The 14,483-nt window shown below is 36.8% G+C and overlaps 1 protein-coding gene across 5 annotated transcripts in view; it reads right to left on the bottom strand.

Moving 5' to 3' along the window:
* The window catches only part of UBE3D (ubiquitin protein ligase E3D), a 154,800-nt gene that overhangs the window by 116,735 nt on the left and 23,582 nt on the right, over positions 1 to 14,483 (bottom strand). For all 5 annotated transcript variants that reach the window (XR_013441192.1, XM_078055043.1, XM_078055044.1 and 2 more), the window contains exons 4-5: positions 13,176 to 13,407; positions 5,760 to 5,829 (exon numbers count right to left, since the gene is read on the bottom strand). Coding sequence is in view for 4 of the 5 variants with exons in the window: in XM_078055043.1 (XP_077911169.1) it covers positions 5,760 to 5,829; positions 13,176 to 13,407 (302 nt within the window). In the remaining variant the exon portion in view is untranslated. The remainder of the gene's footprint in view (positions 1 to 5,759; positions 5,830 to 13,175; positions 13,408 to 14,483) is intronic.

Genomic DNA, 14,483 nt, shown 5'->3' with positions numbered 1-14,483 from the left:
AGCCAAATTATGGAAAGAGCCCAAATGTCCATTGACTGATGAATGGTGGTGTGTATATATACATACACACAACACACACACACACACACACACACACACACACACACACACACACACTGGACTATTACTCAGCCATAAAAAGAATGAAACCTTGCCATTCACAACAATGTGGATGGAGCTAAGTAAGTCAGACAAAGACAAATACCATATGATTTCACTCATATGTGAATTTAAGTAACAAAACAAATGGGGGCGCCTGGGTGGCTCAGTCAGTTAAGCATCAGACTCTTGATTTTGGCTCAGGTCATGATCTCAGGGTTGTGAGATCAAGCCCTGAATCTGACTTGGTGCTGGGTGTGGAGCCTGCTTAAGATTCTCTTCCTCTCCCTCTACCCTTCCCCACCCCCACCCCACTCTCTCTCTCTCTCTCTTAAAAAAAAAAAAAATCATAGAAGGAAAAAAGAGAGAGGAAAAACAAGAAACAGACTCTTAACTACAGAGAACAAACTGATGGTTATCAGGGGGAGGTGGGTGGGGGGATGGGTTAAATAGGTGATGGGGATTACGGAGTACACTTATTGAATGATCACCAGGTGTTGTTATGTAAGTGCTGAATCACTAAACTGTACACTTGAAACTAGTATTACAGTTTATGTTAAGTGGAATTCAAATAAAAACTAAAAAAACAAAAAGCATAGGTTAGATCTTCTCGGTGTATGTTTTATGTCTCCCTCTCTCCTATATTTTTTGCCTTCTTGTCTCTCTGTGCTAGATTACAGATTTTTCTTCTCATCTATCTTCTATTCATTAATTCTTTCTCCAAGTTGTACCTAATCTGCCATTAAATCATCCACTAAATTCTAAATTTCTGTTACATATTTTTTAGAAATTCTATTGTTGATCTTTTCCAAATATGCTTGCTCTTGTTTCCTTTGCCTTTTGATACCTTCAAACCTCTCATATTGTTCAATAGACGAAAGCACGATTGCTCTAGTTTACATCTGATAATTCTAGTAGCGAAGTCTGTTTCTGTTGTTTCTGTTTTTGTTAGTTCTTGTTGAAGGAAGTCTAGTTTACTTGTGTGCTTATTTGTCTTTGGTTGTATGGGGAACACTGTACTTGACAAATTATTTGTGGGCGTGTGAGTTTTACAATGAAGGTATTTTACTCCAGAGGTGATTTACATCTGATTTTGCCAGGCATATGGGTGTTATAGCTAGTCCAAGACAGACTAACCAAGTTTAAGACTTGAAATTCCTTAAAGTGCCAAAGGATTGATACCTATCCGTAATTCCACATTCACAGTAAAGGTATGGCTCTTTAGGGTCCCAAATTTTTGTGCAGAGTCGTCCACTAGGTTCCTTTTTTGTGTAGTCTTTATGTCCTTACTTCTCAAAGCAATCAAAATAATTTTAGAGAAGTGGCATATTGCAGGGAAAAGGTGGCTTCAATTTTGTGCTAACCTTTGAGTTTGCTCTTGTGGTAATTTACCCATATATTTTCTATTTATCTTGATCTTCATTCCTTCCTGTGGATTCCAATCACCATCTGGTATCTTTCACTTCAGCCTGAGGAACTTTCTTTAGCATTTTTTGTAGAGAAGATCTGCTAATAATGCATAACTTCCATCTATTATATGAAAATGCTCTTATTTTGCCTTCATTTTTGAAGGACAGTTTTGCTGGATATAGAATTGTTAGTTGACAGGTTTTTTTCTTCTTTCTTCCCCACCCCCCCCCCGAATTTTGAATATCTCATTTTAGTGTCTTCACTATTTCTGCAAAATGTCAGCTTTAATTGTATCAGGAAGTCCCTGTATGTGATGTTCCATTTTTCTCTTGTACTTTCAAGATTCTCTCTTCATCTTTGGCTTTTATCAGTTTAACTACAATGTGCCTGGTGAAGTGCTCTGTGTGTTTATCCTACCTTTCACTGCAATTCTTGAATCTAAGAGTTAATATTTTTCAGCAAATTTGCCAAGATTTCAGCCATTGTTTTCTACAAATACTTTTTCCTGAGTTATTTTTTTCTTCTTACCTCTGAGATTCCATTTACACATTAACTGAAACATCTGATATTGTCCCACAAATCTCCGAGGTCCTGTCCATTTTGATTCAGACTTTTTCTCTCTGTTCTTTGCATTGGCTAATTTCTATTAATATACCTTCAAGTTCAATGATTATTTTTTCTTCAGTCATCACAAATATGTAGTTTAGCTGATCTAGTGAATTTTTTAGATACTGTACTTTTCAGCTCTGTAATTACCAATAGTTCTCTCTCTCAAGTTTCCAATTTGTTGAGATTTGCCATTAGTTCACTGAAGAGTTTTTTTCCCCCTTTTAATTCTTAGCCATATTTATAATAGCCACTTTAACATCTTTGTCTACTAAATCTAATGTTCGTGCTTACTCAGTACCTGTTTGCTGAGTCCTGCTTTTGGGTATCAATCACTCTTTTCTGTTTCTTTGCAAGTCTAATAATTTCTAAACAGAAGTAGGACACTGTATGTAATATAATGTTGCTATTCTGGATTTTGTTTTGTTCTTTTAAGGGTTGTTGGTTTATAATAGTCAATTAACTAGCCTGGACTCAAACTATGAAATATGTCTTCCCACAGCATGTAGCTGCTAATGTTTCTGCTCAGTTTTATTTTGCTTAGCCTGGCTCCCTAGAAACTATTCACTATACCTGCAGAGTTTAGCTGTCAGCAAATCTGGGGAGAGGTTTTGCTCAAATACCTCAAGCCATTAAGGCTCCTACCTTCTGCTGCCCAATTGCGTATAGATTGAGAAATGAAATCAAACACATGGGAAACGTGCAGGTCTCCCGAGCTTTTAATTCTTATTGGACTCTCCGGCATCTATTGTGTGCATTTAACAGTCAGCCAGAGCTATGTGAAGAAGTTATCATCTCAGCCCATCCCCCTGCCTCTTGCTTCCAAAATCTCCCTCTTAAATTTCTAGTTTCTCCTTTGCCTCTTGTACCTTATAATGACTATGATACCATGGAAATGTTCCCTTTCTTGTTCAGCCTTCTGTTTTCCTGCAGTGCATAACTGCTTCCTTTTTCATGTGTTTAGTTTTCCAAGCACCTTTAGCTAATTCCTTCCATATGATAAAATGGCTTATCTCAAGATTGTTATGTCTGGTCAAACAAACCGAAGAATGTATCAGTTCATCTTGTAACTGAAAAAATGTTTATTGCAATCTTCTCTCCTTTGCTTCAATCTAGGCTCTTATTCCCTGGGCCTGCCTGTGTGTCCCTCACCCTAGGATTCCCTTATCTGTGTTAGATAATCTGTTTCCCAAATCCCATGTCTTCTCTCTAAAGGTTAAATCCTTAGGTTTGGTGAGGTATATCCTATGGTACATTCCTAAGGAAAATATACATTTGAGGTCTGTGTTTTGAGACACTGCATTTCCAAAACTGTATGTGTTATCTTCATACTTGATTGATAGTTTGACTGTGATAGAATCTTTTCCCTTCTAAATTATGAAGGCATTACTTCACCATCTTCTAGATTTCAACAATGCTGTTAAGAGTTCAGTGTTATTCTAATTCCTGATCTTTTGTATACTACTTGCTTTTTTTCCTCCAGAAACTTCTTCCTTGGTGTTCAGAAATTACTCAATGATACAGCTTTGAGTAGCTTCCCTGCCATCCCATTAGTCCTACTGGACATGTAGTGGGCCCTTTCAGTTGAGAAACTGAAGCCCTAGCTCTGGAAAATAGCCTTGCGATGTTTTTTTAGTATTTCTGTTCTTTGATAATTTCCTAAACTCTGTTGTCTCTAGTCTGTCTTTCTAGAATTTCTATTAGCTAGATGTTGAATATCCTAAAAGTCTCCATTCATTCATTCATTCAACAAATATTTACTGGGTACCCACTATATTTAGTGCTGAGGTTACAGTGATAAATGAGATAGACAATCTCTCTATTCTCAGGAAATTTACATGATGATTTTTTTCCCTATAATTCCTTTCCAATTTTCAATCTCTGAATTTTGGTTCTGATTTATGAGAGAAGACAGTTCCCTAATTTATTTTCTAGTCCTATGATTAGGTTTTTTAGGCAATCACATCTTTCAGTCTACATTCTTTGAATTATGGGGGCAATATTATTCCATTTCTTTAAGAACATTATTTTTGTTAAAGATTTGCTTCTGTTTTATACATATGTCTTTCTTCTCAGTGCCTTTATTCTGTTTACCTCATTATTTATTTACTTCAGTCTCTTTTATAGTTGGAGGTTTGCTCAAATACTTGTTGATTCTCATCAATCCATTCATATTTAAGTGTAAGGTAATAAATGCTGACAGGAAACTCTCAGGTGTAGGTACAAGGCTTGTTGACTGTAGGATGGCTGAATCTCATTTTACTGTGGAAAGACACTTACGAATCAGTGTCTGCACATCTCTTCTCTGGTTGGTATTCTTCCATTTTCCAAGAAAAGAGTCGTCTAATCTCCTGCCTTGGGAGTATAAGCAAGTTGTAAATAGAGGAGGAATCTTAGTTGTCTTACAGCTCCATATAAAAATTTTGAATTAATCATCCTTCCTCCAGTCCCTTGTCTCAGACTGCTTTCCCTGTTACCTGCTGCCTCCAAATTCTGAGCAGACCAGCTCTGAGGCTCTACAGTGAGTACTGGCTCACTCCTCACTCAGAGGATCTGCAGACACTGAGGCTTCAACTTCCTCCATACTGCCAAGCGTGTTCCCACACCTCTCAGCTTTACAGCTTCCAAAAGAGTCTGCTTATACCTCTTGTTTACATCACTGTTGCTTCCTCTCCATTTTTCTTTCTCTGTGGATGTACATCTTTTTTATTCCTTAACTGACATTTTAACTGGCCTTCAGGGAGAAGAGAAAAGAATAAAAAAAAATCAATTCACCTAATTTGACTAGAAGCCTTAACATTTTCTAAGTTGTTGCTTAGAGCACTGGCTTTCATTCTCCAAAACGATGTTGAAGGTGGCATCCTTTACCCCTACTCATTCTTCCTTTTCTGTTCACTCTGAGCAAGTTAACTACTTACAATATTCTGATAATTTTAAAATACAAACCAAAAAGACCGCCATCTGCCTTCTCTTAGGTTAGCTTCACTTAAATCACATCTTCTAGTTAATTATATTAAAAACAATTATTAATCAACCACAAAGCTAATGCAGTGTATTGTAGCTCTCCATTTTTTAAACCTTATCTTTAAATAATGATGCAATTTAATTATCAGGATTTTATTATATTTCAAAGTGGTATAACAGACTTTACATAAACATAATGAACAGGATTGGGAAAAGAACAAGGAACAGAGTACAAAACTCAGAATGTGGTTTCTTCCATTTCAACCCCCAGCCCTAACATAGAGCCCTGAGGCAGAGGGCAGCCAAGAAAACTTCTTCATCGTCTTTAGCAACCAACAATTCTGATTGAGGAGTTGTACTGAGAAAAAAGCTCCGCTATGCTTTAGGACAGACCCAGGTACAAACTTTATACTATTGCTTTATATCCACAGAGAGGATATGAAATATTGAAAATGACCCAACTTCTTAATGCTTAAAATGCAATACTATGTACTTACAAAGGTCAAAATACACAAACTTCTTGGCATATTAGATGATATGTTAGCTGATTTCTATTTTAAAAATCATCAATTCTACAACATATATTAGTTACCTTTCATATAGATTTCCTATAAAATCTCCTTCTACTCTTTTTTAACAAGAAGGCAATCATTTTGGCTTTTTTATTATGAAATTCTTACCTGATGACATGGTCTCTCCCAACATTACCTTGCAACGCTTACAAATTACTTTGGTATTTGCCTTTGGTTTCTGTAGAACAGAAAAATGTCATTTAAATGTCATTCAGCTTTTCTTAAAAGGAATATATAATTTTAACATAGTCTCTAGAGTATACATTGAACTTTACATTTTATTTTGCCCTCTACTAAATACTGGGAACACATTTAGCTTGTATGCATAATTCACATGCACAGAGATCTTTTTTTTTTTCAAATCTAAAGAAAGAATAATGAACAGACTGATTTTTCCAAACTTAGCCACTTCTTGATAATCTAACTGTTGTAAATAATTTGAACAGGAAGCACCTTACATTTCTAAAAAGCACTTCCAAACAACCATTACCATTTAGGATAGACAGACGGTGGACAACAAAGGCAGAGAGAGTAGGTGACTTGTCCCAATTCATGTTTCTAGAAAACAGGAGAATCAAAACCTGGAGCCATTATTTTGACTCCAAGTCCAGTGTAACTTATGTAAAAGTAATCTATGATTCATAACCACTCATCAGAAGTCAAAAATATTTAACCCATTCATCTAATTCTAGTTTTCCACTAAGATATGCATTTTAACTGGAAAAACCGGAAAGTGTTCTGAGACAAATTCCTGACGCATTCTTAAACTTCAAAAATCCAAATTCATTCATTTGGGATACAGATTAAATGGCTAGCATCCATCTAATCATTAAGCAAACAAACAAACAAAAATGTTCTCTTACATTCAGAGAACAGATTGGTGGTTACCAGAGGCAGGGGATGGGGTGGTAAAAATGGGTGAAGGGGGTCAAAAGGTATAAACTTCCAGTTACAGAACATGGAAGTCATGGGGATGTAATGTACAGCATGGCAACTATAGTTAATAATACTGTATTATATATTTAAAGTTGCTAAGAGTAGATCTTAAAAGTTCTCATCACAAGAAAAAAGATTTGTTGTTATGTATGGTAATGGATGTCAACTAGACTTATTATGGTGAATATTTTGCAATACATACAAATATCGAATCATTATATACCTAAAAGTAATATAATGTTATATGTCAGTTATACCTCAAGTTAAAAAAAACTTACTGATTTGTAGTTTTTTTGTAAGAGGTTATGTTATAAGCAATAGCATGGTGGCTAAGAGCCCTGAGTCTGGGCCAGACTTCCTAAGTTTCAATCCCAGCCCTGTTATTTACTACACACATGACCTTGAGCAAGTTGATTAACCTGGTTTGGTTTCCTCATCTGTAAAAGGGAGTTAATAGTAGTGCTTAACTCATAGTGTTGTTTATTAGGATTTAAAAAGGAGTATTATAAAGCACTGTCCTGGGTACATGGTAACTACTAAGTGGATGTTACATAAACAAAATATACTTTTGGCACACATCATTCAAGATAGGCTGAAAACCCATACCTTCCCAAAAGGGACCAACTTTTGTCTTTTACTGGACAGCCATTCTGTATTAAGAATCTACCAAAAAAAAATGTTTTTTTTTACATCCATAGCAGTATCTTTGTTAAAGCCCTTCAACATTCCTCTAACAAAGATACACTGCAACATGGCAGAAGTCACATAAAAGTGGGCAGGGAGAAGGAATTTCTGCAACTCTGGCCATCTCTTCTGGGAAACCACAGAATAGAGTGCTGGTCTAAGTAAGGAATGAGTGCCTTTCTGATGTGGGATAACGTATGTATTGATCTAAAGAATCTTAACTGATTAAGTTTGAGTACAATTACATTTTCCTTAGCATTAATCACTACTTCCTAAAAAACTACATAAGAGGCACATTTAAACGGAGTTCCATGGATGTGCTCCTAGTAACTGATAGAGCTGGTATTTTAATCTAGATCCCTTCGATGCTAAACCTTGTGCTTCTATGTCCACAATAGCCAAACTATGGAATGAGCCCAGATGTCCCTCAACAGATGAACGGATAAAGATGTGGTATACATATACAATTGAATACTACTCAGCCAACAACAACAAAAATGAAATCTTGCCATTTGCAATGACATGGATGGAACTAGAGGGTATTAAGCTAAGCAAAATAAGTCAATCAGAGAAAGACAATTATCATATGATCTCATTCATATGTGGGATTTAAGAAACAAAACAGAGGATCATAGGGGAAGAGAGGAAAAAATAAAACAAGACAAAATCAGAGAGGGAGAAAAACCATAAGAGACTCTTAATCATTGGAAACCAACTGAGGGCTGCTGGAGGGGAGGGGGGTGGGAGGATGGGGTAATTGGGTGATGGACATTAAGGAGGGCACGTGACATAATGAGCACTGGGTATTATATAAGATTGATGAATCACTGAACTCTATCTCTGAAACTAATAATATATTATATGTTAATTAATTTAATTTAAATTAAAACAAATTTTAAAAACAATAAAACTTGTGCTTCTAAGCACTATGTCAAGTGTTTTCCAAACTAATTCATAGAATCAGTTCAATTGGTTACAGCCTGCATTTTTTTTTAAAAAAGATGAAACAGAGGGGCACCTGGGTGGCTCAGTGGGTTAAGCATCTAACTCTTGATTTAGGCTCAGGTCATGATCCCAGGGTCATGAGATCAAGCCCCGTGTCAGGCTCTGCGCTGGGCATGGAGCCTGCTTAAGAGTTTCTCTCTCCCTCACCCTCTGCCATGCTGGCTCTCTTTCTCTCTAAAAATAAAAAAATAATAAAAATAAAATAAAAAGATGAAATAGAAATATCACAGTACTTTAAACACAGTGTAAGTACTACTTCAAGAAACTTTTACTTGCTCTTCCCCTAAATGGCCTGAGGTGACCTCTGAAAATGGTTCGCCATTCGCTTGACCCAGAAAACCCTATGAAATCATGTAAATCAAGAGGTTCAAATCTTCGTGTTCACTTTAAGAACACACGTGAAACTGCCCAGGCCATCAAGGGTATGCATATCCGAAAAGCCACCAAGTATCTGAAAGACGTCACTTTACAGAAGCAGTGTGTGCCATTCCGTCACTACAATGGTGGAGTTGGTAGGTGTGCCCAGGCCAAACAGTTGGGCTGGACACAGGGTCGGTGGCCCAAGAAGAATGCTGAATTTTTACTGCACATGCTTAAAAATGCAGAGAGTAATGCTGAACTTAAGGGTTTAGATGTTGATTCTCTGGTCATTGAGCACATCCAGGTGAACAAAGCCCCCAAGATGCAGCGTAGAACGTACAGGGCTCATGGTCGGATTAACCCATACATGAGCTCTCCCTGCCACATTGGGATGATCCTTACTGAAAAAGAGCAGATTGTTCCTAAACCAGAAGAGGAGGTTGCACGGAAGAAAAAGATATCCCAGGAGAAACTGAAGAAACAAAAACTTATGGCCCGGGAGTAAATTCTGCAGAATAAATGCAAATAAAAAAAATTTTAAAAAAAAGAAACTTTTACTTGACATGTGTTCATGTGTGTGCAGTGTTATCAGATCTTGATATAAAAAATGTATTTCTGGGGCACGTGGGTGGCTCAGTCGGTTAAGCGTCTGCCTTTGGCTAACGTCATGATCTCAGGATCCTAGGATGGAGCCCCGTGTTGGGCTCCCTGCACAGTGAGGAGTCTGCTTCTCCCTCTCCCTCTGCCCCTCTGCTTGTGCTCTCTCTCTCAAACGAATAAATAAAATCTTTAAAAAAATATGTATTTCTTACTTTAAGTAGAGGTCAAAAAAAGTCAAAGCCACAGACATAGAAACGAAGGCAGGTGATAATCTGTTCAGGTGTAGGCAAGGATATAGGAAGAAGACAGCTCAGAAAGCAGGTATGCTCAACTGTAAATTTGGGCATTTTCACGCTTTCTTACAATAAAATCGATCTGTATAGCTCCAAACTGGTAGTAAAGACACTTTTTAAAGGATCTATTTTATACAAGTTAAATCAAACCACCTTCATTAAATCTTACCAAAAACAAAAGGCTTTACTAAAAACTAATACCGGGTATTGGAGTAGCAATGGTTGAGAAGAAGAAATTTTTCTATTCAAAGCAGAGAATTTTTCATCAGGTGCTCTGTTACATATTTCATTTATAATTGCTCTTACAGCACATTTTGCTTTATCTTTCAATGAAACAGGAAAAGTGGTATTTGTTGGTTTAAAAAAAAAAAGGAGTCTACCTTTCCAAGATACTGGTAATCAGGATTTTAAAATGTGATCAATAAAAAGCAAATTATCTCAAACAACCAAATATGTGTATTTTGATTCAAACAAATGGACAGTAGAAGGGACCTTTAATATAATTGGTAAAATCTGTATATGGCCTGTATTTTATCAAGTAATAACTGTTCATTTTGTCAAATGCGAAATGACACTGTGGCTATTTAAAAAAGAAAAATCCATATGGGATAAAATGACATAAAGTCTGGGATTTGCTTTAAAGCACTCCAGCAGGGGGGAGGGGAGGGAATTAAAGGGACAGATGAAGCCTATTTTATGAATCAAGATGATTGGTACACTGAAGTTCACAATTCTTTCCTTTTTACATTTGTGAGTGTTTACAAAGTTCAACACATTATTCTAAGAAAATTAAAAAAAAAAAACAACCCAGCCTTATGGATTTAACAAAACAAATGACTAAAAATCAATAAATTATTGCCAAGTACCCCAGGAAAGAAAAAAAAAAGTAAAGCTGTTAGTCACACTGTGATATAATCAAAGTTCAATTTCGTTTGTTCCTTAAAAGATAGGGTGAAGTTACAGTGTGACCATACTTTCTAAGTCTAGAATACTATTATGAATCTTATAAAAGGGTGAGGTGCCATCTTTATCATGCTATTATAAGATGCTGGTAGACGCAAAAAAGAGCATGAAACAATAAATGCAAGAAATAAGGAAATCTTCAGGAGGTATCTTTTGAAAACAAAAGGTATATACCGCCACTTTTTTTTTTTAAAGATTTTATTTATTTATTTGACAGAGAGAGTCAGAACGAGAGAGGGAACACAAGCAGGGGGAGCGGGAGAAGGAGAAGCAGGCTTCCCGCTGAGCAGGGAGCCTGATGTGGGGCTTGATCCCAGGAATCATGACCTGAGCCGAAGGCAGACGCTTAGCGACTGAGCCACCCAGGCGCCCCTATATACTGCCACATTAACAGGCACAAATAACATCTGTACACTCAAAAGGGGTTTTGAGGGAAGGAAACAAGTGTTGGATTTTGTTTATGCTATTCTTAAAATCAGGCCTTTTTAATTAAAATCTTACAGCATTCGAAATTTTGTTTAAAGAGAAACTCTGTTTCGTAATGCATTTCTCTTGACCGATGCTTAAAGGAAATAATAAAGCAAGTTGTGCGATGAAGCAGCCTAACAGTGTGGGAACTCGACAGAGCAAACATCAAAGAAAGACCCTGTTGTGGACTAATTAAATCAATATATCTGAGAGACGGCACCACTGCTCAGAGATGTGGATTAGCCTCCTGTCCTCGTTTCTATTTCCCTTTGTGTTGTTTCAATTTCTAAGGACCCCTGATACTGTCTCGCCAAAAAAATGTTTCCCAAGAGATACCATTAGGATGCTGTGTCACCATGTGACATTTCAAAACCCTGCTAGATGGCTAGACTTGTTGATATGAGAAATAGGTTTTCAATAGCACAGGGCAGCCTTGTTCCCACAGGAGCCTTGAGAGCACTGTTTAAGCAGTCCCTCCAAATATATGTTACTATTTTGGTCACAGGCATACTCTTTCAATGGCTGCAATATGCAATTAAAGAGAACTTCCATCTAGGCTAACTTGGAAACAATCTTGTCAAAGCAACTTGTCATGACAGGAGTTTCCCACAGTCTCCTTGATACTAAACACCATAATGTCTGAATATAAAGGGTCTTCCTTTAATGCACAGGATGGCTGCTCACAATTGAGAGAAATTCTTGTAAATGGCATCATATAACTGATAAAGACATAAATGTGAAGAATATATTTCCATATAGAGTGCAGAATTTATCTAAAAAGGGAAACTCATGGTCTCTCTTATTTAATCTTTCTCCTCTCCTCTTCCATTCACACATTGCAAATATTTTAAAAATTTATAGCTTAGGGGCGCCTGGGTGGCTCAGTCGTTAAGTGTCTGCCTTCAGCTCAGGTCATGATCCCGGAGTCCTGGGATCGAGCCCTGCATCGGGCTCCCTGCTCCGCGGGAAGCCTGCTTCTCCCTCTCTCACTCCCCCTGCTTGTGTTCCTTCTCTCACTGTGTCTCTCTCTATCAAATAAATAAAATCTTAAAAAAAAAAGTTTATAGCTTAATCGCAAGAATGAAAGTTAAAATACATAGAACAGTACAGAATTAGTCTACAAATTTAGATTAAAATATGATTTTAACATAACCATTTTAAACATAACAGATTTATATTAACTTCTTACCATTTTTGAAAACTATACAAGGATAAAGTACTATAATTTTAAACGAACCATATTTAGGTAAAGGGATGGGTGTTTATGGTGAGAGATAAGGCACTTAAATAATTCTGATAACGTCAATCTTTGATGAACTTCCTTAATCTACCCTCAAAATATAAAACAGTTCTAAAAACTAACTTACAACCTGAGAGCTGTCCAACTATTGCACATTTCCTGCGGTGGTTCAGTTTTTGTTACAAAAATTAAATGAATTTTAAATGAAATTTAATGTACAATGCTTTTATTCCTACCGATAATCAGATGTTAAAATGAAGATTCTCTGGCAATGATTTTCTTTACTTTTTAAATCACATCTGTATTGACCTGCCATCAGGAGAATGATTTCTCACAAGGGCCAAGTCAATGCCATTGATTTTCTTTTAGAGTAAGGTAAAGCACTTGTTCTCTGAAGTGAAAGGAAACTTCTTTCTCCCTAAATCGACTTCTATAGCAAGAGGCACCTGACCTCACATTGTTTACCACCAACTTGGAATCGCAGCACAAGCTTCATTTCCACATTTTGACTCCTTCGTTTTCTCTGTTTCCTTAAATGGCATCTGCTTTTACGACATCAGTAGAAGTCTTAACAATGGGCAGACACAGGGAAATACCTAGGCCTAACTGTACAGTACTTATCTTGGAATAAAAGAACACTTTTAATTTAAATCAGACTATATAGATTATGGTATATTGTCCTAAAAACAAGAAAGTAGGGCATTTTGGTTTGTAAAATGGCAACATTCCCAATTCTATGCATGAAAAAGTCGTCCTTCTCTTCTTTCTGCAGCCGCTTAAGCTGTTCTGGTCTAAAGCCATATGCTCTTCCTCTATCAACAGAGCAGAGCAGAGCTGGTGAATAGAGGCAGTTGAAAATCACGGATTTTGGTCCTTAGAACAGTCTGTGTAGCATGCTTTAATTAAGAGAAGATAGGAGAAACCAGTTTTTAAGCCAACCTCCAAATTAGCATTTATTTTGAAAAGGTATTTTACCAGTTTAAAATGGTTCTCAGAAGAAGGACAGTGTGTCTCCATTGGGGCTAGTTCAGGTCTTGGCTGCCATAAATCACTTCTTAAATTTACCAAGAAGAAAGAGTCTCCAATAAAACAGTCATTCTCTTGTGGATGAAGTGGCTTATTAGCAAAGGGGTCAGGATGACAACACCATTCTTCAACTAGAGCTCCCCAGTTCTCACTCGGCAATGGGAGCACCCTGAGGAGCTTCCTAGTAGAGAGAGGAAAAACAATTTTTTTTTAAATTTTATTTTATTAAGAAGTCAAACTCTCACTCTTTGCAGATGATAGGAAAAACGATTTTTTAAAGAATAAAATGGAAATGTAGCATTTTCTTAATTAAATCAGCATGAAAGATGAAAGAAACTCATTAGCTACATTGTCTGCAATGATAAATTTCCCCCCAGATTACAAAAGTAATATATACTTATTTATGATCGGCAGTTTGAAAATGTATAAAGGTATAAAGGAAATAAAAATCATCCTTTCCTTACCATCCAAAGACAGGTAACTATTTTGTAAATGATGGGATATTTCCTCGCAATCCTTTCAAGAAACATAGTTATACCCATGTACACAGTCCGGGATCAGAAGATATATACAAAATGTATCTTGCTTTCACTGTTTATTTAGTTCTATTATGATTCTAAATGATTCCATTCTATTCCTTAGGCTTGCCAGTTAACTTTTATTTTTTTAAAGATTTTATTTATTTATTTGACAGAGAGAGACACAGCGAGAGAGGGAACACATGCAGGGGCAGAGGGAGAGGGAGAAGCAGGTTTCCCGCAGAGCAGGGAGCCTGATGCGGGGCTCGATCCCAGGACCCTGGGATCATGACCTGAGCTGAAGGCAGACGCTTAACGACCGAGCCACCCAGGCGCCCCAAGGCTTGCCAGTTAACTTTTAGATCATTCCCTCACTGGTGGATATTCAGGTTTTGAGTTTTTTGGTATCAACAACCCTGTGATGAACCTTCCTATTAAAAAACTTGTATACATACCTGATTATGTCCTTGGGAAAAAAATCTTGCAAGAGTAAGACCACAATCACAAATGATATCCATATTTTAAAACCCCACACATATTGGCAAACTGCTTTTCAGAAAGGCTATATGAATCTCTAATTCTTCTACTTACCTTCTTCAGAATTGAATACTATCACTTTTCCATGTAAGGGGTGAAAATATTCTCCATATATACCGTTTTAATTGGCAACTCTTCAATTACTAGTGAGATTGAACTGGCTTTCATATTTATTGACCAGCGTGTTTCTTCTGTGAGTTGT

Source organism: Halichoerus grypus, chromosome 9, assembly GCF_964656455.1.
Source record: "Halichoerus grypus chromosome 9, mHalGry1.hap1.1, whole genome shotgun sequence".
Classification (NCBI taxonomy): domain Eukaryota; kingdom Metazoa; phylum Chordata; class Mammalia; order Carnivora; family Phocidae; genus Halichoerus; species Halichoerus grypus.
The sequence above is the reverse complement of the archived record's forward strand: the minus strand, read 5'-3'. Positions and strand labels throughout refer to the sequence as shown.